The following is a 24,928-nucleotide window of genomic DNA, read 5'->3' as shown; positions in this document are numbered from 1 at the left end:
AATATAACTAATTCTCTTGAAGGAAAATATGGCTTGCAATGTGTATAATCACTGCTCTAAACACAGATCAGTTGTGCACAACTCCTGGGTGACCCTGACAACTCTATTATTGTACCATGATTCTATATGAAACAGTTATTGCAAATGTAGATTAAAGTCTAGAATCTGTGTGCCTGAAATCCCTGAATCCTCAGGAAATGCAGTGCATTTTCCTTTTAAATAATAGTTTCAAGCACTTGTGGAGAAAAGCTCAGTGCACACCTTGGAAATAATGTCTGCAGTGATACCTACTTGTTGTTGCAGAAGTTCTGAAATTCAGGAGTTGTCCCAGGTCCCTTATTGGGTTTTAACTTCAACAACCTCTCATCTATTCCCCAATTTCCAGGCTCAGGAGCCTGGTGGAGGGCAGGAGGGATCAGCTCACACAGTTGTTTTGTGTCTCCATCATTGAAGGATTAGTTGTGTGAGCAATACAACAGGCAGTGCAACTGGGGATGGGTCATGATTTCCTTAACCCCCTTCTTTCCCTCTGGGGTTCATTCCTCTGTTCTTTTCTAGCCCAAGTTGTGCCTGGATTCTCAGTACCAACACTCATAAAGAGCTTTACTAACACTGTGCTCTCTTGTAATTTCTTCTGGTAATTAGGGAGAGACTCCTCCTTACTCTGAAGAAAAACTGCATGAAGATCAAACCTGCTGAAAATGTTAGAGCAAATGTCGTGATTCTCTTTCTGAAAGAGAAAAATAAAATAGCCACAATCTTTACACACACCCACCTGCAAATGTAGGAATTCTCTGTCTGCTGCCTTCTCAGGACTTGTTAAACCCTGAGGCCTGGAGTGTCCTGGCAGAGGGCAGAGTTGTTTTCCCAAGATAGTTTACTGTCAATACATTGATGCAAGCTTTCTTTGACTGGGATGTATTTTCTATAGATTAACCAACCCTATGTGATTTGGTTCCTAAGCTTTGTTAAACCTCTTGTTGGCTTGTTCTAACATGCTTGGCATTTTATCCTTGCCATGTGGTTAACCTTGGAAAAGAAACTGCTTTTTGAAATCCTAGGATGACTTAAAACATATAAATATCACTGGGTACAGGTGGCAGCATACTGAGATATTTCCTTCCTTTCTTCTCATCACTCAAGGGCTCAGCAGAGCATTAGTTTTGCTCCAGAGTTTTCTGGATGAACCATTTTCCTTTGTACCATCCTAACCCTGTTCAGTTGTGCAAATGAACATTATTATCCCATAATGCATCTTTTCCCTCTTACCTCCCTATTCACATTGGTGTTAAATGTCAATAGTTCTGTAGAGGCAACTACATCTTCAACATCAGTGATTTCCTCTCTCTCATGGGAAGGAGCAGTGGCTGAAAAATCACTTTACTGGTGGTTTCTGAACATGCTTATCACCTCCAGGTAGTCACTACAATGATAGTTTCAGTTTTGGGGTTGCTATAATGCTTTTCTAGGCTTCAGTCCACTGGAGAATCAAGTGATGACACTCCAAATATTCTTAATTAAAAAAAAAAAATGCACTGTTTATTTCTCTGTGTTTAAGTATTACTAATTTGGAAAAGCAGACACTTCTATGTATTTCCCAAAATAATAATGTTTCCCTTATTACCCCTGAACGTGCAATCATGGTATGTAATTGCTCTACTGTTACTCACAATAGCCTGCAATTGCATGTATAACATCTGAACATTTTTCGTGCTTAAAACAATAGTAATTCCTCATCCCACTCATGCATTCTTTACATCCTTTGCTAAGTTGGTACACTACAGTCATTTCAGAATTATGTGTCTCCTTAGTTTCTTAGTGTTAACAGAGCAACCAGCCAACCCTCCACAGAGACTTCTGATTTTCCAAGTTACTGTTGCTCACTCTCACACACTCCCATCACTAACATATCAGTGACCAGAATATTTGATTTCTTTCTAACAATCTGTTGGGTTTTTTTCCTGCAGCACATGGAAACGTGGATTCCTGCTGATGAGCCCTGCATGATCTGCACGTGTCTTGATAACCAGAAAATAAACTGCACGGTCCGACCTTGCCCAACTCTCAAACGTAAATCCATTTTGTTCTAAGTATGACTGGGCTTGAATTGATGTTTTTGGTACCCTGGTTTTCTAGTTCTAATCCAAACTTGTTTTATGGATTTTCTTTTCTCACTCCAGCTGCTCAGTGTGGTCCATGTGAAATCCCTCATCTGCGCTGGGGCCCCGGCCAGTGCTGCCCTGAGTACGAGTGTGGTAGGTTCTCATAAACTTTTGGATTCTTCTGTCTGTACTTTTACCAGAGATTCCTAAGGTTTACAATCCTTTTTTTTTTAAATTTATTTAAATGCTGCATTTTTGAAACCACTGAATGACTGTGTAGTCATCCACATGGAAAAAGAAAGAGCTCCTAGGGATGTGATTCTCCCTTCACTCCCAACTTTGTCCCTCTTTCTGTAACAGTTGAGGAAGGGAATGGAGCAATTTGGTTTTGTCTAAGTGACATTAGAATGGTCTTTTTTCAAGTATCTATTTTTGCTTGGTCTATATTTGTACATTAAATATAACATTAGAACCTTAATCCCCATAACCCAAGCTTGAACTCTTCTCTAAGCTATTTTGAAAACAAACTCTGACCTATTGAACTCTAATATACTTCATATTTTAGGACAGCAATTGAGTGTAGGAAAAAAAAAAATTAATGGGGATGTGCATTTTGTGTGTGTGTCTTGAGAACTGACTAGTCAGGCATGGTCTTAAACACTCTCAATTTCTGTTCTTAGTCTGTGATCTGGTTTCCTGTCATTTGCCTCCTGCCCCTGTCTGTGAGTTTGGCCAGCAGATCGCTCTGACCAACCCGGGAGAATGCAGACCAAATTATACATGTGGTAAGATATTTTTTCTTAGCAGGGAGAGAGACTGGAGCATTGCATTTGAGCAACACTGACAACTTCCTTTAGACATTATTTTTCTCCCTTCTGAAAGGTTTAATTTTGAAGCCAACTGACATGTAATGATTTCACATACTTGAAAGAAGGGTGTTGGCAGTTTCTGAGTACACTTTTGAATTAAGGACTAGAGAAACACTCTGCTCTTGGACATGTGCGCTCTGACCTTTATGCTTATTTTATACATCTTGTTTGTATATGAGACAAGAATATTTTGGCAGGGCAGGAACTTTTCCTGAACCTGCAGCACAGTCTTTGACCTGAGCCTTTTATATCTGTGTTACTACTTAGTCTTTAAGTAGATTTACAACAGCTTGCAGTAGCAATAAGTGCCTTGCTGCCAGAGAACTGTCTTGTTCTCTAGCAGTGCTCTGGAATTCCATGAGTTTGACATGGTACCCACCTTTTCCTGGTAGCCTGCAACAGGGAAGCATGCAGCTCAATTCCAAGACCTTCCTGCCCACCGCATCGGGAGCTGACTGTTACGAAGACCGAGTGCTGTGATAAATATGAGTGTACCTGCAACTGTAGGAACTCGACAGTGAGCTGCCCTCTGGGATATCTCTCCACGTCTCTCACCAATGACTGTGGCTGTGTATCCACCACCTGCGTTCCAGACAGGGTAAGGGAAAAGAAACGTCTTCTCCACAGATGACAGTGTCATTTATACATGGAGTGGCAGCACCGAAGTAAGCAGGCATTAACAAACTGATGAGACTGCTGGAAAATGGTGCCAGGGCACTTTTAATTTACATGTGGCTGAAAGATATACTGATGCTTCTTCTATTACAGTAATTTATTCTGACAGAACCAATCCATTTTTTGTGGCTTTGAAACAACCAAATTTAAAAAAACCCCCAAAAGTATAAACATATATATATAAAATGCTTACATATATATATAAAATACTTATATATATATAATAAATATATATTTTATATATATATATATATATATATATATATATGTACCAAACCATTTGAAACTTAAAGGTCATTCAAACAGGAATTTCAACGGTAATTTTTAGATTTCCAATTTGGTTTGGGATAACAGGGTTACATGTCTTTGCATCACTGCAGTTAATATATATTCTTCCAATCCCATACTAAATTTATGGAAATATTTGGTATACCTTAGACCTAAACTCCTTGTGCCTGTTGATTACCTTTGTTACTGCTGGAGGTGTTGTATCTTATAAGACCTATATTCCCACTTTTAAGATTTTGCCAAATTAATACTTCACTCATTTAAAGCTTCACTAGGGTATATTTTTCTTATTTTGCATATCTTTTATTCAGTTTTTATACTATGTCTACCTTTAAGGTAAGCTTGATTAGAGGAGAAATTGCAGGGCAAGCGAGCCTTCTCATTAAACTTTAACATAGGGTATACATTTTCTTGCATCTCAGGAGTTCTAGCTTTTTTTTTTCCTGTTTCTAAGTAGTTCATGACCTTGCATAATTCATTTTATGTCTCTGGGACTTACTTGCTATATCTGTAGAAATAAGTGGTGCTCTTCTCTTTGACACCGTGCTGTAAAATGTACTAATAGAAAGTTCAATAGAAGGGATGGCACTGCTTTTTGGGGTAGCTGTGGTGGCCTAAGGATACAAGAAAATGAGTGCTTTTAGTCCCAAGTAGGATCTTTCCAGGTCAGATGATTTAGCTGGAAGAAGTTTTGCATGCAAGGCTCCTTCTACAGGACTCACTGTTTGGTATCTCTAAATATTGTGTCACATTATACTTACAGGGAAACTGAGTCAGACCCCAGGCAATTCCACCGACTGCAGATAAAATTCTCCAGTTTATTCTTTGGAAAGCTTTAGATTTTATTTTTCCTTTCCTCAACAGAATGGCCACAATTTTAAGACCTGTAGCATTTCTAGGGGGTTCAAAGTATTCCATAAAATTTTTAATAGGTTTCACACCTTAAAATGCAGCCTTTTGGAGGCAGCAGTGTGCACTTACAGCAGCAGTGTGCTCTTTCATGTATTAATTGTTGCATTTAATAGGTGTGTGTGCACAACAACATAATCTACTCCGTTGGAACGACCTGGGAAGATGGTTGCAGGGAATGCTCTTGCACTGGTATGAGGGATGATGTTACGGGACTTCAGATGATGGAATGTCGTGACAAAGTGTGTAACACGTTCTGCTCTCGGGTGAGTAAACATCTAAACAGTGCTTTAGCCAGCAGAGCCCTGATGGGGATCTGAAATGATTGCTTTTAAACCTGCTTGTTTACAGAGAAACCAGAGAAAAATAGAAAATAAGTGTTGTAGCAACGAAATTATCTTGGGAACGGAGTCTAAGAGGGCCTGAGCATTACTGACTTGATTTTAGTGTTATTGTTTTAGGATCGTATCCTGCTGCCAAGAAAATCAGTGACAAGTTTATTTTGTATTTTGATAAAAGAAAAACTGCATCCTGAAGTGTCTGTCATTTACACCACTTGCACAATAAGTGTTCATGATGCCTGAAGTTCAATTACAAATGTCTGTTCTAGCTCAAGTTCACTTTCTGAAGTTCACATTTCAGATCTGTCTGTTGCTCAGCTCAGCCCATTGTAGCAGTAATAACACCACATGCTGTGGCCTTTATTACGCTCAGACATCTGCTACATGCCATAAAATTCCATGTTTTGGAAGCCTGCAAAGGAAGTATGAACTGCTCTGTTATATTGACATAGCTAGTCAAGCAGGAACAGACAGATAATTGGTACAAAAAGTTGGTGGAGGAATATGACTTAAGTTGAGTATTAAGAAAAGGTTTTCACCCAGAGGGTGGTTGAGTACTGGAAAAGACTCCCCAGGGAAGTAGTCATGTCACCAAACCTGTCTGAGAAGTTCAAGGACAACACTCTCAGGCACATGGTGGGATTGTTGGAGCTGTCCTATGCAGGGCCAGGAGTTGGACTTGGTGATCCTTGTGGATCCCTTCCAAGTCAGAATATTCCATGATTGTATGACTTGAAGCAGCTCCTCCATAGTCTGTGGTCTCATGTGCTCACAATCTGCAGGTTGAGGAGGCTGTACAGGGTCCATGTGGAGCAACTGTTTGGGGTTCAGAGTATTCTCTGAGGTCTTTTTTGACCCAGGATTTTCCCCATGAGTTTGTCCTTCCTTGAACCATGAAGTGAAATACAGAAGCAGCTAATTTGTTTTATTGCCCAGTGCAGAAGCAAAGATGAGCTGGTTAATGCTCTTCAAATCTGAGTTTTAAAAGGTTTGTGTAAGGCTACATATTGCATCAGCCCCCACAAAATTCAAACAGTTGACCAAGCAACATTTCCAAATGTGTGTTGTAACATCTTTAATAATGTGTCTGGGAGGCAAAGATTGACCTTGGGCATAGAGCATTTATGTGCAGCACCTCAAGACTCAATGTTCTGGCAGAAACCTCGAATTGTCTGAGTAGTTTTAAATTATCTTTTAAATTTATTTATGTATTTTAAACCAGTAAATCATGCACTGAAATTTGACTATGAATTTTTCAGTTAAGCAAACCAATATCTGTACAGCAATTCTCATTTCTGAACTCTATTAAGATAATTGTGCCCTGGTTTTCAAAGAATTTCAAATGCCTTAATGCAACTATATTTCAATATAATTTAACTTATAGTCTCTTTATCAGAACAAGGCTGGACAGCACATATGTGTGTGTACTTGAGAAGCTATGAACAAGATATAAACTTTTTTTGAATAATATTTTCCTCTGCTATGTCTTAAACGCTGCATCATTCTCTAGGGCCAGAGCAAAAACCCAGTCCATTGAAGAAAAACTAACAAACACTAAATGCTTCTGCAAGTGCAGAGTTGGGTGAGAAAGTTCTGAGGTTGCCAAATGCAGTGAAAACATGAGGGTAGATGTGAGAGTTTTCAGCTGTTGCAGGAGAATCCCTTCAGTTTGTTGTTTCTAGTATGGCAATTACTATGAAATACTAGATCTGAAATATCTGGCTGTGTTTCAGCTCATAGCCATAACTTTATCAATGATTTGTTATTCAATAAAATATTGCAGAGCTGCAGTTCCTTGACATTGCAGTATCAAAAAAAACCCCAACCTGTTTAAGAACAAATAAAAAGACTAGGTGGAAATGCTGCCAGTTCTTTTTGGGAATCTGTCATTTCTTCTGCTCCTTTAATGGTATCAAAGTTGTACAACCAAAACTGTGGCTGTTGGAGTACCTGGATAGCTCAGATTTTTTTTTTTCCTTTACTTATTCCTGATTCATGGATATACGTATCAAGGATAGCAGTAGTGCTGTAATGCAGTTTGAATAGACTTTAAAGCTTATTTTTCAGTGCAGATTAAATGGCATTGAAAGTTGTATTCGCATTAAATACATACTTTAATCATAGATTATTAGTAAGATGACATTTAGGTTCTCTGCTGCTCATGGTCATTAATTTCATTGTCAGGTGTTAAAGTTGTGCAGTATCTTGTATGACTGTGTCCTCTGACTTTTGTGAAAACAGTTTGGAGTTTTTTTGTCTAGCTACACAAAAAGAGGAAAAAAACCCCCAAAATCCCATAATATGTACTAGCTTCTTCATGTTTATGAATGAAAGATGGTACTGTTGTCCTTAGCATGGCAAAACTCAAATCAAATCGTATCTGTAATTTTGGAGTAAGGTAAATAAATGCTATGGAAAAAAGGTGGATGTTTCATTTAAATGAATGAATTTATTGGATAATTTAAAGTATTAGATGATTATGAGAACAATAGAGCATAGGTTTCTGGGGTAAGTGTTTAAGACAAAACCATCTGGCCAAATGTTTGTAAATTAATTAGGTTAGATTTCCAAGCATCTCGATCAATTAACTTAAAATAAAGAATATTTGTGCCTTACATGCAAAAACATAGTGAATGATGGTTATAATATATATTGACTACAAAAGCTAGGACTTTAATCTCCAGTATTTTAAAGGAATATTCTGCTTTGAAGTAGCATATAAAGCATGGTAGTAAATGGCTTATTAGAGTATATTAAGGGGAGGCCAAAGAAAATAATGTAAAGGGAAGACTGTTTGAATATTAGATGTGCAGAATCTCATTTAAAATCTGTGGAAGTCTCGGGATGTAATTTCAAACATCCTGCTTGCATTTTAAAGCATATTTTGTTATGGGAATTAGGAAATGGTACTTTAATGTTCTAGAGACTTAACTCTGTTTGTAAGTCCTCACCTGTGGTAAATGAGTGCAGCTCCAGGGAAGTCTCCAGAATTGTCCTGGCTCATCACCACTGAAGATTTTGCTTTTAGCATTTCGAGTTGACTTCTATCCATCTCAATGGGTTTTTTCTCAGTTTACTGGTGCCATTTTCATTGTCTTTGGTTCCTCCCAACACTCTCTAGGTACCATCATCTCAATATGTAAAAGGCAAACAGTGAAGCCTTCTTCAAAATGCTATGCTGAGGAATAATTTCTGTTCTTTCCTGCTTTGTTGGCCAACAGGCAGGACAGAGTTTTCTGACCAAAGCCTTAGCACTCTGGAAGAGATGAACTACGTGTCCTGAGCAACACTAGAATAAAGGAGGGAGTTCAAACACAAGGGCTGCCTTGTGGTGCCTCACCCCTTCCCTCCTGGGGCAGGAAAATTGGTTTAGTCCTGTAAAATAAAGCTTTTGTTGTTCCTGTGGGCCCAAATTTCCACCGTGTGAGGTGCAAAAGGTGGGATTTTCTAAAGCTGTGGAGGATCTGTGAATGTGAGGAGTCACTGTCCACCTTATTCCTCAAGTACAGAGAGATGCTCTGCTTTTTAAGGAGCTCATAGGCTGTTGCAGATGGTCCAGGGGGTGTGTTACAAGTTCAACAGGTGCTGAGATTGGGAGCTGTGATCTCCTGTGTTTCTTCCCCTTAGGAATCAGAGTTCTCAGGTTTTGAACACACCAAGCACCAAAAGGGCCACTCAGGCAGGTTGAACTGTCCAAACCCTACATTAGTACATGAAGGACATGGACCTGCTGGAGCAAGTCCAGAGGAGGCACCAAGATGATCAGAGGGATGGAGCAGCTCTGCTGTGAGGAAAGGCTGAGAGAGTTGGGGTTGTTCAACCTGGAGAAGAGAAGGTTCTGGGATGACCTAATTGTAGTCTTTCGGTACCTAAAGAGAGCCCACAAGGAAGATGGAGAGAGACTATTTCCAAGGGCCTGGAGTGACAGGACAAGGGGGAAAAGGCTTCAAAGTGACAGAGAGTAGGTTTAGATTGGATATTGGGAAGAAATTCTTCCCTATGAGGGTGGTAAGGCCCTGGCACAGGTTGCCCAGAGAAGCTGTGGCTGCCCCATCCCTGGAAGTGTTGAAGGGCAGATTGGATGGGGCTCTGAGCAACCTGGGCTAGTGGAAGGTGTCCCTGCCCATGGCAGGGGGCTGGAACTGGATGATCTTTAAGGTCCCTTCCAACACAGGCCATTTTATGATTCTATGATCTTGTCAGTGCCTTAGAGGTGCAAATCACCCCTGGAGTCTGCTGTGTAGCACCTCTTTGCACTTAAGATGTCTCTGTTCAAACCAACTTAGTGAAATTTGGGTCCTGCAGCTGGATTTTGTTTTATTCTAGACACAAACATGTCATGGATTTTTACTTCTCTGAGTTTGCCACATGAATAAAAAGTTGCATGTGATACTTCCAATGCTTCAGACCTGTATTTAGCAGCTAAAAGTAGCATAAGACACAAAACACAACTTTCCCCCCCAAGCTTGGTCAAACTCTGGCATCACATTTTATAATATTATATGAAATACACTTCCATATCAAAGTTCACTGATTACCAAGGTTTGCTAATGTGCTTCGTGTTGCAAATCGGGGATATTTCATGAAGGGAGGGAGCAGTTGGGAATGCTTCAGTAATTCAGTTCAAAGGGTTTGACCAAAATAAAATTATGCTTATTTTCATTGGCATTTTTCACATGAACAGTATTTTCTATGGCAGAACATCTTTCTTTCAACTCCATATTGAAATCAGTGTTATGTTTTGCCCCTTGGAGACTGCTTGGCTATTAAATATAGAATATATTATTTCTAATTAGATTAAAGCTCATTGCTTTCTTTCACTTAGATACTCCAATGTTTAAGTATTTGGTTACTTGTTTCAGGAGATGAATATGTATTAAAAGTGAGAAGGGGGGAAAGGCTTCAAAGTGACAGAGAGTAGGTTTAGATTGGCTATTAGGAAGAAATTCTTCCCTATGAGGGTGGTAAGGCCCTGGCACAGGTTGCCCAGAGAAGCTGTGGCTGCCCCATCCCTGGAAGTGTTCAAGGCCAGGTTGGATGTGGCTCTGAGCAACCTGGGATAGTGGAAGGTGTCCCTGCCCATGGCAGGGGGCTGGAACAAGATGATCTTTAAGGTCCCTTCCAACACAGGCCATTTTATGATTCTATGATCTTGTCAGTGCCTTAGAGGTGCAAATCACCCCTGGAGTCTGCTGTGTAGCACCTCTTTGCACTTAAGATGTCTCTGTTCAAACCAACTTAGTGAAATTTGGGTCCTTCCGCTGGATTTTGCTTTATTCTAGACACAAACATGTCATGGATTTTTACTTCTCTGAGTTTACCAGACAAATAAAAAGTTGCATGTGATACTTCCAATGCTTCAGACCTGTATTTAGCAACTAAAAGTAGCATAAAAAAACCCCCACAACTTTCCCCCCCAAGCTTGGTCAAACTCTGGCATCACATTTTATAATATTATATGAAATACACTTCCATATCAAAGTTCACTGATTACCAAGGTTTGCTAATGTGCTTCATGTTGCAAATCAGGGATATTTCATGAAGGGAGGGAGCAGTTGGGAATACTTCAGTAATTCAGTTCAAAGGGTTTGACCAAAATAAAATTATGCTTATTTTTATTGGCATTTTTCACATGAACAGTATTTTCTATGGCAGAACATCTTTCTTTCAACTCCATATTGAAATCAGTGTTATGTTTTGCCCCTTGGAGACTGCTTGGCTATTAAATATAGAATATATTATTTCTGATTAGATTAAAGCTCATTGCTTTGTTTCACTTAGATACTCCAATGTTTAAGTATTTGGTTACTTGTTTCAGGAGATGAATATGTATTAAAAGTGAGAATTGGGATTCCTGTTCTTTCTGTGGTATTTTTTCTTTTTTTTTTTTTTTTTTAAGTTGACCTATTTATAATTTCCCTGAATTCACAAGATTTTTTTAGTTCTCTGCTCTATGAATTGAACAGCAGAACAGAGGTTCTGCTGTTCAATTATAATTTTCATGCTGCTTATTTAATTTTCCATAATTAAGTGTTAGACTTCGATAAGTTACATTATCTCTAGTGTTGCATAGTAGTTTCATTTTATGTTATCTTAATTTCTAGAATTTTTTTAAAATACCTTTTGCATTTAATGTATGTGCTTATATTGTTTTGGACTTGTCAGTGCTGGGTTAATGGTTCAATTTGATGATCTTAAAGGTCTTTTTCAACTTAAATGATTCTGTGATTGTATGAAAAGATGAAATGATCAATCAAAACTGATCCCTGGACTACATCTGGCCAACCTTTTCTCTCTGCTTAAGCACAGGGCAGTCAGATATTTGAATGTGCTCAGACTGAATTCTACCCTTGAATTCTCAGGAGTGGGAAGGGGAGTTCTGAGTGCTGATTAATCTCCAAGATACCACAAGAACAATTTTTCCTTTTAATTTTCTTTTATAAAATATGTATTTATATTAATATATTTATATATATAATGTAAAATATTTTTAAAATAAAAAATAAATCTCATAACTATATATGTGTTGTATGTAAAAACAGTGACTTAACATAGTGGACTTGTTTAAACTGGGTATATATTCACATGTAGTTTTCTCTCAAAATTTACCTAATAGCAGGGCAATTCTGGCAACCTTAGAGGTGGTCTTATTTTTTTCTTTTGCACTTCTCTGTGGGGCTGTATTATTGGAAAGACTTGCTCTTTACAGGTTGCTAAAAGAAACTACACAAGGGCCACCTGTCAATTGGCATGACCTGAGCAAGAACAGCATCTCGAGTTAGTCCATGTAGCTGCAGTGAATGTGTCTTCAAAATACAGATTAGGCAGGAACTAGTGAGATAAGAATTTCTGCTTCTAACGTTGTGTGCATTTTAATTTATCTCTTCTGACAGGTAATGTTAAAGGTTTAACAGGATGCTGTGCTGGGTCAACCACTTGTAATAGCAACGTGTGGCCTTACAGTTGTTTTTCAAGCTCCCCTTTTCAGAAACTGGTGCTGACATTAAACATTGAACCCTTTTAGGATCAATCTTCTCATTTGTCTTCTGTTCCTGGATCAGTCAGTCCTTTTCTTTTCTTTTCTCCTACAGGGATACAAGTATGTTGTCCCAGAAGGGGAGTGCTGTGGGAGGTGCCAGAAGGTTGCCTGTGAGGAGCCATGGTTTCGGCCTCGGGGGGATGCAGATCCTCCTTTGTATCAGGTGAGGTGCCAGTGGGGTGGACACTTCCTCTTCCAGCAGAAACACCCGGGAATTGTTTCGTGTTCCACAGAAGGAGGTGAAGAAGACACCAGCTATTTCTTCTACACATCAAGCAGCACTGGGGAACAATGGTTCATGTGGCATGTGACTTACCCACTTGATTCTAACAAGTAAACCTTCCCCACCCTTTTCTGGGTAATATGTTTTGTGTAAAATTACTGATGTGGTTTTCTCTCTCTCCAGTGGCACAAACACTGCTGCCTATATTTAATTCTTTTATTTCCCATCAGGTCGGCTCAGAGTGGCGATCCCCCTTCAATCGCTGCGTTATCAACTCCTGTGTCCAGGTGAACAATGAGGTTTTTGTGCAGGAAAAGAATGTTTCTTGTGCTCAGATGGATGTGCCTGCCTGCCCAGAGGGAACTGAGCTGCAGTGCAACCAAATAATTGACTGCTGTCCTTCCTGCAGATGTGGTAAGGTTTTGTGTATGACAAACGGATGGTCCTGTGCAGGACCAGGAGTTGGACTCAATGACCCTCGTGGGTCCCTTCCAACTCAGCATTCCTTCCAGCTTCTTCCCAGCTGCTGTTCACTGTCTCCTGTTGAACCATGTGCTGTTGAAGCTCTTTTGCATTGCTTCAGAGACACATACTGGGCTTTGTTTCTGCATTGCTAGTCATTTAAGAGATCTTGAGATGCTTTTGGCCTATGAAGGTTCAAAGCTCTTTCCAGTGCCTGCCAGGAAAAGGGAGTTTGCAGGCAGCCGTGGTGTCCTCCCTGTCTCTGAGATTGTGGCTGTGCATGAGCTGGCCACGTGTGCTGGCAGTCAGAACTCCACCCATGCCCTGGGCTGCACCCAAAGCAGTGTGGGCAGCAGGATAGGGGGGGTTCTGCCCCTCTGCCCCCTCTGGGGAGAACCCCCTGCAGTGCTGCCTCCAGCTCTGGAGCCCACAAGGAAGATGGAGAGAGACTATTTACCATGTAGTGACAGGACAAGGGGGAATGGCTTCAAACAGTGAGAGTAGGTTTAGGTTAGGTGTTAGGAAGAAATTCTTCCCTGTGAGGGTGGTGAGGCCCTGGCACAGGTTGCCCAGAGAAGCTGTGGCTGCCCCATCCCTGGAAGTGTCCAAGCCAGGCTGGATGGTGCTCTGAGCAAGCTGGGATAGTGGTATCCCTGCCCATGACAGGAGGGTTGGAAAAAGATGGTCTTTCATCCCTTCCAATGTGCCTATGATTCTGTGATTCCTAGCATAGACTTGGCTCCAAAGTCCAAATCTAAAGATGTGGCTAATTGGCCTCAATCTGGGAGGACTCACAGTCATGTTTAGTTGACAACTATGTGTGCAACCACAGAGTGAGGAGGTAGCAGTGGAAGAGGAGAGGATATACACACTCTAACTTGCAGAAAACCTGGGTGCATCTTCTGAGAATGTGAGGCTTGAACTGGAGGGGAAAGTTTACATTGTACCATGTACTTGGTAAAAAATAGCTCAGCAAGGGATATTTTGATGTGGAATTAAGGATAACTGACAAATATTGCTGCCTTTCAAGGTATAATGTAAGGGGGCTCAGATATGACTCTTTACAGTGAAACTTGGTGTACATTTCTTCAAGTTGGAACTATAATAAGTCATACCTGTGATTGATTAAATCTTGGTACTGTCATTATAATGGTAATGCTAAATGGAATATTGTCTTCTTTTTCAGTCCCCTTGAATGGTTGTCCTTTGAATGGCACTGTAATTGGGGTAAGACACAATTCCTTTTACCTGTGATGGTAAGAGATTTAGATATATGAATGAGCTTTTGAAGGAAACACACTTCCCAGAATATACACAGAGAGAATAAAGGGCAGCTTTTTTCAGACACAATCTCTGCAAGGGAGACCTTAGAGTAAAAGCAGTGGCAAGGGGCTCAGCATGTCTGTGTCCAGCTCATGACCCTGTCATGGTCTTCCTATACGACAGTGAGTATTTCTGCAAAATAGGGACAGTAATGTTTCCTTATCTTGAAAGGATGCTTGAGAAAAGTGCTTAGAAACTGTGATAATCTGCATTATGTAATGGTTTGCAGACTAGCAAACGCACAGGAAACTATCTGTGAGGGTTAATCTCAGAAATGATCCTTGCCCACTTCAGGGAAGCAAAAACTTCCCATATTCTGTTTAGAGGATAAGGCAGATTAAAAAAGGATGGAGACTTGCTCCACCTGTGTGGAAGGAGAGGTATCCCTCCTTGGCTATTAGCAGGAACAGGAAAGCTGAGCTTCCTCACTGTTTGACCTCTTTTCCCTTTCAAGATCCCTGCTGATATGCCCTCTGAGGAAATTTTTCCTCAACTGTGTATTTAATGGATAGATTAAGACATGTTTAACCCAGCCCATGGCAGTGGGAATATGGGAGTTAAGCATCTGATCTCATTTATGCCGAATTTATCTTTGGCGAGCTCTGTCAATTGTCCATTGTTTCCCTAAATCCATATTCTGGCAGCACCTCTGGTGTCAAGGAGCTCTAAATATTCTCATCATCCCCCAGGGAAACAGGTTCTCTTTTAGTCATTTAACCTAACTTTTAGCCTCTGTATTCCTGCTTTGTCAACATATGTCTTCCTTTTTCATTTATTTAAAGGTGAATTTACTCAAATCTCTATTTTAGAGGAGATATGGCAGGGGGAACATTTCTCCATCTATTTCCCTTGGCTTGGATTTTTTTTTCATAGTTTATCAGTATTTTAGAGCTGAACTCATGTCATCAAGCATCCATCATTCTGTGTAGGGATTACTTCCCTGGAGAACTAAATCCAAGGAATAACTCTGCCTTTCTTGTCAGAACACTTGCTTAAAAGTGGTAAAAATCTGAAATAATCTTCTTTTCTTTGATCCTTCTCCTTGTATCCTCTATAGTGTGTTTTTAGAACTAGTTGTGCCTTTCTATAGAGACCGTACTTGTAGGGAATGTCAAGCAGGATAGTAATTCCCAGCTCCTGCCACCTTCTGTTATATAGGATAAACATATATATATATATATATAAAAATTCTGTGTTGCAAAGTTGTCTCTCCACTTGCATGCTGTTCTTTCACGACCAACTAATTTTTTCCTCTTCCAACAAAACCTCTACCTGATCTGTCAAGTAAAGTCTTTTTTTTTCCTCTTCTCAAGCGTTTTGAAATATTTAAAAATACTTTAAAATAAAGTATAAGCAAATTTTGAAGCAAAATGCCACTTTGAAGGCGAAATGAGAGATACCTGTATTTTTGAGACTTCAAAACATTTCTGCTTCTACAGTATTGAAAAAAAAATTCCTATTTAATCAAATTATCCAAATTTATAATTAAATTTATGAAGTGTTTCAGCTGAACAAAACTACATTTTTATTAGTTCTTATTATATTAGAACTTGTCTAAAATGAATGAACTTTTCAATTAAGCTTCATTTAATGAGATATTATAAGTTAATTCGCTGTATGTCTGAAAGCTTTCAAGCAGCTGGCGTTACTACAGCTTTGCCTTGTACTTTCTCTGCTCCAGTGACTGGTTCCAGAGTCCTGGTCAGGAAAGATGTGCTGTCCACAGAAGTTTTTACTTCCTGGATTTCAAAACCTTTATTCTGGGTCCTTTAAGAACAGGTTTCAAGTTTCATTTTATATCAAGGGAAAACTTTGCTGCATTAACTCATGCACTGAATAGTTCCAAATTCTGAATCTTTTACTGCCGTGCTGGTAACTGACTGTGTCCTTAATCCCTTTACATTTTTGTCTTATGTCTGGTTACCAATATTATATTCCAGTAATTTGCTGCATTGCATTCACTCTGCTGTTCTTAACAATGCTGTGGGTTTCAACTGCAGAATTCTAAGCAGGTGACTGTATTTACCAAAAGAATTATTTGTATCACTCATCTATGTTTCCAGGCTTTTACTGAGTGGCATTTTTTGAGGCAGACCTGAGTAGATTTGGGCTTTATGCAGGTTATTTTGGTTGCGAGGGGTTAGCAGATATTGACATTTCATTTCACATTAGCCAAGAAAACACATGATAGGTGTGTTATATAAAGGAGAAAAGAGGTATCAATCCATTATTTCATTTAGTTCTACCATGCTAAGCAAAGTTTGGATCAAGGTAAGACCTGCCCCCTAAAGTTTGAGGCGCTTGTGTGTGAGGATTTCATTTCAACATGTCTCTAGTAATCCCTGTATTCCTGCCTGTAACAGTGATTTTTTATATAAACTCAACTTTATCTATCTATTTTGTATTCATTGAAATGTCAGATCTATGAGAAGATTCGACAAGGATATCAATTATAATATCAGCTGGGGCTTTATAAACCTTTTGTTTGTGGTGTTAAATTCTGGAGCTGCTGAAGCATTCTTCTGGAAGGCCTGAATTAAGTATGGTTATGGTGCTAAACTGAACAAATCCAGCCTCAGTTTGAAGCAGGTCAACATGATGAGGGCATCTCCCAGATTTGCAAGGAATCCAATTACTGACTCCACAACATGTGTACTTGTACACGTGCGTGTGGAGCTGTGAACATGTAGAGCAATGCTCGTGTCACTGGGTTGAATGCCACGTGTTCTGTCCTAGGACCATCGCTCCGGTGCCTGAATGCTTTCCAATGTTGAGATGAAACAAAAAATTTGGAGTTTCATATGGTATTTGCTATCCATCTGTTGTGGTTTAACCCCAGCCACCAACCAAGCTCACTCACTCCCCCTCCAGCGGGGTCGGGAAGAGAACAGGAAGGGTAAAAGTTGGAAAACTCATGGGTTAAGATAAAGATGGTTTAACAAGGAAAGAAAAAGCCATGCAAGCAAAGCAAATCAAAACAAGGAATTAATTCACTGCTTCCCATGGGCAGGCAGGTGTTCAGCCATCTCCAGGAAAGCAGGGCTCCATCATGTGTAAGAGTGACTTCGGAAGACAAATGCCATCACTCCAAATGTCCACACCTTCCTCCATCTTCCCTTCACTTTATATACATAATACCATGTGGTCTGGAATATCCCTTTTGTCATGTGGGATCACCTGTCCTGGCTCTGTCTCCTCCTAGCCTTCCAGGCACCTCCAGTCTCCTCACCAGCATGGCAGCAGGAAAAGCAGAAGAGACCTTGGCTCTGTGCAAGCAATGGCTCACCAACAGCAAAACCAGCTCTATATTATCACCATATACATATATATGTGTGTGTGTGTGTGTGTATGTAAAATATATATCATCTATATTATCACAATGAATTTGTTCATTACAAATCCAAAACACAGCCCCATAGTAGCCACTGGGGAGAAAATTAACTCTACCCCAACCAAAACCAGCCCACCATCCCTCTCCCATAGCGAAATAGGAGTGCATCCTCATGCCTGTATCCATTGAGGTTTCTTAACGCTCCAGCTTAATGATATTCACTGCAAAAAGTTAAACCAGGAAAGCTGAGTCCCATGCTGAGGCCTCAAGGTGAGATCTCCCCCCACTGGTATTGCCTCTTCCATCATGTTGTATGTGGAGGATCTCTTTTCTAGACCTCCACAAAACAAGAAAAAAGCCATTACTGTTGCTGGTGCTTTATAGAAAATGGCTGAGGCCAGAGGATCTCTGCTGTCCTGGGGCACAGAATAAGAAGGTAGCTAAAATCCATTAATCAGAACATTTGTCCTTGAGGGTATATGTGAGAGTATTGGCTCTAAACTACCCACAAGTGCATTACCTTTACACAATTACTTTATCCAGCTTCTTATTTTTGCTCCATTTGTTCCATGAACATTTACTAGTGTGTCATAATTAAAAAAGGAATCTAAGGATATGCACAGCATGTAGCATGGGAAGTTCCTGTTCCAAAGGAAGTCAGCAGTGGCATTCCATTGATTTTTGAAGCACAACTCAAAGCTTTCATAATCTAGCAATATGAAATGTCTGTTTACCTTATTTATTAGCTTTTAGAAGTTCTTTGTGAAAATCTTGAATAGACTTCTCCCACTTTGTCTCTTCAGTGTTAGTGGTTTGTTATTTTAGGGTTGAAATGAAAGGCTCTGCACTTGGGCAGAAGAAAGACTTTGTATTTAGAAATCCTTTCAGTGATGGGAATCCAATTACTAACCCCACATCCTTTTGTTTCCCATTTAATGGTTTGGCATTTTTGCTCTACATTTGAAATGTCAGTTTACTTGCTTTGAGAAGGTGATGGGATCCAGCAAAAAAGGTGTTGGGGAAGAGCTCAGGGAATTTGCACTGTGGGCCAGCTCAGCCACTGGTTTGCTTGTAACTATGGACAAGTAGGGTTCTTCAATCAGTAATTCTGTTTCTGATTTTGTTTTATTTCGTCCTTTCTCAATTTTAAGCTTTTAAGCCTTTAGAAATTCCAAGCACTATTAGTACAAGAACAATAACAAGCAATTTCTGCCCATGATCTGTGGGTTGTGGTGGCTCAAGAATAAAAACTTGTTGGCAAACCAATTCATTACAGTCGAAAAATGAACTGTTGGCAACCACACAGCCAGGGCAGCTCATGATAAGATCTTCCTCATGAACTTTCAAGGATTCCTTTCTTGCTTGCTAGCTTTGTAAGCAACAGAGTAAGAAATGCTGGTGCCATTTCTCAGATTAAGAACTTCTAAAGGGCTTTATTGAAAAATAGCCTTGTGCTATGCTGCTTGTTCTGGAATTAGAGATGCAAAAGTTTGGGTCTCTGGAAACTGAGGGCATTGGTTTTCTCGTTTGTCTAGCAAAGAGTTACAATGCAAGATTTAATGAAAGAGATTTATCCTAGGTAAAATGGCTTGTTTATTTGAGTTTTGCTGAAGAGACAGTCACTCACTGACAAACTGGTTCTGATGTTTCAGGCTGGGAGGCGCCTGATGGTGGATCAGTGCACAACGTGTGACTGCTACTTCCAGTCAATGCCTCGGAAATACACTCTGAGATGTACAAAAGTGAGCTGCCCACCATGCCCACAGGTAAGTGAGAGCAGTCTGGATGTTCTTATTAAGAACTGTCTGATGAGAAGGTTCTGTTTTCACTGTATACACCAATTTCTGTTTGGTATAACTCTGGGACCTTCTGCCTTTCTTCGGGTTTCTCTGAGAAGTCATGGCTCTGTGTCCTTCTTCACATGAATTAGATGATATAAGACCAAATCTGATATAAATCCACGGCACAGGAAAGATAACTTTACATGGTTGTCAGCTCCATGGGCACATTTTATTGTGTATTTTGGATTACTTACCTTTAAGGCAGTATAATGTTTGGCAAATCATTTGCAACAGGACCTGCTGTGTCCCCTTTCCTACAGTCTCTCCAGGGATTGGCAGCTCAGCCAGATCTCCATCCTTCAGGGCTTTTCCATGACTATTCTGAATTGTTCAATAGCTGGGCTCACTAGTATTTCTGTCCCCTTCCCAACCATACCTTAGGTGATTTGAGGTGACTGTCTCCATCAGTTCCACTTGAATTTTTGAAGTCTTTGCTGCTGCTTTGCTGCCATCACCTGCAAGGAATGAGTTTGGCTGGGAAAGCCAAAGGAAAATATATCCCATTTTTACTTCACTGACCAACTGTGTGAGTGGAGGGCCTGACCAGCTCTGCTAAATCAAATAGTTTTCTCTTTTGACACCAATACCTCAAGTAGAAGGAGACCTGAGCAAGTTGTAGAGGATGGTTTAATCTCCCCATGTCCAAAGAGCACAAACCAGCAGCTAGGTTTCACAGAAAAAGGCTTAAATGCCCCTTCCTCTTCTGCCTTTTCCTGGGTGATGGATGAAGTCCAATAGGCCCAAACAAACCCTGGGGCCTGTGCAAGCACCAAAAATCCACATCTCTAACATGATCATATGGGATTCTTGACTGAGGTCCAGGAGAGGCATACATGGATAAGGTCCCTGGAAAACCAAGCATTTTGGTTGAGTTCAATTTTCAATCCCTTAGCAGAAATGGAAAAGACTGGAAATGTAGTAAGTCAAGTTTCTGTAGAGATTTGTCTCTACTAATAAACAAAATAGGCTCAGATTATGTCCTGACACCCCTTAGCTTGAAGAATTGTCTGCAGTGTCCCAGATGGCCTGTTGAGACTAGAAAACTTCCAAATAGTGCCTGGGCACAGGACAACCCAGGGCCAGCCTGTTTTGTGTGGACAATGCAGATTAGTCATGCATATGTGTTCTGCTTGTCTGCAGGGCCAGAAAGCTGGCCTTGACCCCTTTTATTTGCTGATGTGGATGTGACCTGTGGGAAAAGAGAGAATCTGGAATGCTTTTTGTGGTTCTGGACTCTAATATCACCCCTCCTGTAAGGTATGATTATAAACACAAGCTTCTGAAGGGTAAATAAATGGCCAAGCTCAGTGCTGAGCATCTTTCTCACTTCCACAAAATATAACCTGGCAGATCCATGAAAAAAACCAGATACACTAGAATGAATCTGTGGCCAGAAGCACGTATGCATATGTATGTTCCCACACACAAAATACACAAACATTCATTCTTGCTGTTCAGTGCAAGAAGCCAGCTGTAGGAACTAAAGGTAGAGGAATCAATATAATACGTGGTAAAAAGAATGGGGAAACATTCCACTCCTGCTTCTTTCACCACCCACACGATTCCCAAACAGCTCCTTTCCCCCACCTGACCCAAAAGCACAGACTAAACAAAAAACCCTGAAGGAAAGGCCATTTCCAGTTGGGCTTATTAAGGACTATGAATCTGTGTTTGGGAGATGTGCAGCTACCCAAGGGAAGTTGCAGGTCTAGGTATAGATATCCCTTTCTAGCCATTGTAATGAATCTGTGGAGCTTGAGGGGTAAAAAATATCAAATAAGACACAGAATGTATCCCTGTAAGGCCAGTGGGATTCACACACAGACTTAGGATCCTTGCTGTCTCAAAGTCTTTGACTTCATGGTATACCTAGATCAAAAGCAATTCAGCAATTCCTTCATAATGGATAAAACCAGATATGTACTAGAGTACATATTCTCTCAGGAGCACCTGTTTTCTCCCGGATGTTGAAGTTGTGAAAGTAAATGCACTGGTAATTGAAGTGCAGCCAACTGCAGCATATTCTGCTCAGGAGGGTCATTTTTTTTTTTTGGACATTTTACGACCTACTTTAGGTGCTTACATTTTTGCTAGTAGAGCAAGTTCACCTAAATAATAATGAACTATGTTTTCTCCCAATGATTTAATAGTAACCCCCCACCTTTCCCAAATTCTCTATCTATAAAAAACATATGGATGACATGCATGCCTTCATTCAAGAAGAAAGTATTTGTTGTCTTGAAAATGTTCAGCTCATCATAAGCAGCTGTTGGTTATGTGGAGCAGCTGGAGACATTACTGTGGGACACCTCACATGTAAACTTGGTTCTTTTCTGGTTTGTTCTTTTTATTTTCCTTTCCATTATCCACTCTTTATCTTTCTTCCTCTCCATACAGTGTTGCTCATTCTCCCACGCTCTTTTCCTTGCCACTGTTTTTTCCTTCTGTGCTGTTTATGGGGCTCCATATTCCTTTCTTTCCTTGCTTCCTTCCTTTCTTCTTTACCCCTTTCTCCCATCTTTCCCTTTCTTCTTCCCTTTCTCCCTCTCTTTTCCTCCCTTCCCTATTATATCATAGCCCCTCGGATGCCCTTTAATTTCTTGTTTTATCAGGCCATTTCCTTTTTCTTTCCATAGTCCAAATTTTCCACCCTAGCCTTTTCCTCCCCTTTCCCTCCCCACTGATTGTCGTGCCCTTTTCTCCCTGATTTAAGCACTTCCAACTACTTTTCCAAGCTACGCTCTCCTACTGTCGTGTGTTGTTTAGTGATCCTGACCTTGCAACTGTTATAGTCAAAAAATGTTGGATTTTGTGTGCACAGGAGGCTTTGTACTTGGAAATAAACTTTTTTCTCCATTGTATAATAAATCAGTACAAGGATTAATGCCAGCCTTTTAAAAAGGAAAAGTATGCAACTAATTAGATTAAGCAAGTCTAGTCCTACTGTTTAAAAAAGCATTTTGCTGGCTATCACTTTGTCCACTGTATTTTAGTTTTTCTAAAAATCCTTCTTAAAATAAATGTAGGATGCATAGTTAAAACAAAATAAATCCAGAAAAATGTCCTTTACCTTCTAGAATTACAGAAGGCAGGATATCCCTGGCTCTTGCTGTGGAAAATGTGTGCCAACTTCCTGTACCATCAGGCTGAAAGATGGAAGGATTCAATATCTTCAAGTAAGTTTTAAGTACTTTTTCTTTTATTTATGAATAAATGTAAAGGTATCACAGGCTTTTGCTGAACCCGAGGAAAATGCTTTTTTCCTCCTCCTTTTTGATTAGGTAGCATGGGATTACTAGTGCTTTTTCTTTTATCTCTCAGGATGATTGACCAAGAAAATTAGTCTGTTAGTAAATGAGAAAATAGGCTGCTTCATACCAGAGTGCAGAATTATAGAGCGACATTCCAGATGTACCTGCAAACAAGGAACTTTAACTGGAAATCAAGTACTTAGAGGAAATTAAAATCTAATTTAAAATGTGACGTAGATAATTTAAGTTGAAAACAGGAATTTAAAAACAAAAAATTCAGCATAGAATCCTAGAATGGTTTGGGTTCGGAGGAACCTTAAAGATCATCTTGTTCCAACCCCCTACCATGGGCAGGGACACCTTCCACTAGACCAAGTTGCTCAGAGCCCCATCCAGCCTGACCTTGATGCATGATAGGTCCTTAAACAGGAATGCATATTTTTCTGGTTAAAACCCATCATCTGTCACAAGGCACAGCATGTAAAATTTTCTTTCATTCCTTTCCTGAGAGAAGTTTTAGATGGGGAGAGTATGGGAAAAGCCATGAAGCTGGTGAAGGGTCTGGAGCCACAAGTCCTGTGAGGAGCAACTGAGGGAGCTGGGGATGTTTAGCCTGGAGAAATGGAGGGTCAGGGAGGACCTTCTCATTCTCTACAACTCCCTGACAGGAGGTTGCACCCAGGTGGGGGTCGGGCTCTGCTCTCAGGTAACAAGTGACAGGACAAGAGGAAACAGCCTCAAGTTGTGCCAGAGGAGGTTTAGATTGGATATGGGGAAAAACATCTTCACTGAAAGAGGGTTGTCAAGCACTGGAACAGGCTGCCCAAGGCAATGGTGGAGTCACCATCCCTGGAGGGATTTAAGGGATGTGTAGATGTGGCACTTGGGTACATGGTTTAGTGGTGGGCTTGGCAGTGTGAGGTTAATGGCTGGACTTGTTCTTAAGGGTTTATTCCAACCTAAATGATCCTGGGTGTTGGTGGGGGCGTGTTTTTATGTGTTTTTTTAAAGAAACTCCCAACTCAGTCAGAAGGCAAATAGTTTAATGTATATCTCTTTAAAAGACAATTCATAGGCTAAACTCCCAAGTTTCTCACTTAGAGAAGTTTCTCATTCAAGTTAATGGAAAATTTCTTCCCTTTTGAGAGCTGGAAAAGGTCAGGCTTTGGCAGTCTTGACAGAGCTGTAACTAATATGGCTGTGGAAGTAAATAGGAGATGAGTAAATAGTTGACAGACTATTTACTGTTCACTAAAGATTTCTGTGTTTTATAATGTCACCACCATGGTAGGTTAATTGAAATATCAGTAAATGAATGAAAACTTCCTGTCCCCGGTTGTTTCTGTGTGAAGCTAACAACCCTTAAATCTTTACAGCCAAATGAAACCCTTCAGGATGGTTGTGACAGTCACTCCTGCAGAGTCAATGAGAAAGGGGAATTTGTCTGGGAAAGGAGAATCACGAGCTGTCCTCCATTTGATTCCAGAAGATGCTTGGCTGAAGGAGTAAGTAGTGAAATGGCTCCTGTTTCCAGGATTTCTAATGGACTCTGTCATGTTTATGGTGCTGTATATGGGTACCTTATGTGTGTTAGGGTGGGAAACCCCAGCCCTCTCCCAGCCCCTTGGCTAAACTGAATTTGAACTTCCTTTGAAGTTCAGAAAGATGTAAGTTTTCTCTGTTTAAAATATATGTTGTTTTTTTGTGGGGCAGTACTGTGGTGGAGAAGTAATTCTGGTATAAAGCATCATAGACTAATATGAATCTGACTACTTGAGGTATCAAACATATGAAAATGGTTCTTCTAACTATATATATATATATATATATATATATATAATTTTATATTTATGTAAAATATATAAAATATAATTTTCAGTTTGATGTCCAGAGGAAAACTCAGTAAATAATTACACAAACTGAGAAAACAATCAGATCAACCCCTTTTTTTTTTTTTTCCAAATAAATATGCATCTGAAATGCTAAGACATTTTTTCTCTGAGGTTAGGGAAATGAAGTTTTACAATGCTGTAGGAAGCTCAGGGGTTTAGTGCAACAATGGCATCATCCTGCAGAGTAAATATTGCTCCTTTTTTCCTTTCACTATGGGTTTTCAACAATTTGCACCACACACGTATTTCTGAGAATTATTTTCTGAATGGTAGTAGTGAAAGAAGAAACAAAGTTTTTGGCTTGACAGATGTGATGTTTTATGCTGATTTGTTTGTACATTTTCAGCTATTGTGGAATAGACATACTTTCATCTATACTGCT

At 40.0% G+C, this 24,928-nt stretch overlaps 1 protein-coding gene across 1 annotated transcript in view; it reads left to right on the top strand.

Moving 5' to 3' along the window:
- VWF (von Willebrand factor) overlaps positions 1-24,928 on the top strand; it is a 132,666-nt gene that overhangs the window by 102,347 nt on the left and 5,391 nt on the right. Inside the window, exons 39-49 of the mRNA XM_027733254.2 lie at positions 1,968-2,070; positions 2,181-2,255; positions 2,783-2,887; positions 3,364-3,569; positions 4,960-5,109; positions 12,276-12,386; positions 12,677-12,860; positions 14,095-14,135; positions 19,215-19,328; positions 22,481-22,579; positions 24,031-24,159. Of these exons, the coding sequence (XP_027589055.2) occupies positions 1,968-2,070; positions 2,181-2,255; positions 2,783-2,887; positions 3,364-3,569; positions 4,960-5,109; positions 12,276-12,386; positions 12,677-12,860; positions 14,095-14,135; positions 19,215-19,328; positions 22,481-22,579; positions 24,031-24,159 (1,317 nt within the window). The remainder of the gene's footprint in view (positions 1-1,967; positions 2,071-2,180; positions 2,256-2,782; positions 2,888-3,363; positions 3,570-4,959; positions 5,110-12,275; positions 12,387-12,676; positions 12,861-14,094; positions 14,136-19,214; positions 19,329-22,480; positions 22,580-24,030; positions 24,160-24,928) is intronic.

This window comes from Pipra filicauda, unplaced genomic scaffold, assembly GCF_003945595.2.
Source record: "Pipra filicauda isolate LSUMZ 115617 unplaced genomic scaffold, ASM394559v2 scaffold188_size1440453_pilon, whole genome shotgun sequence".
Lineage (NCBI taxonomy): Eukaryota > Metazoa > Chordata > Aves > Passeriformes > Pipridae > Pipra > Pipra filicauda.
This window is presented reverse-complemented; position numbering and strand designations above follow the sequence as displayed.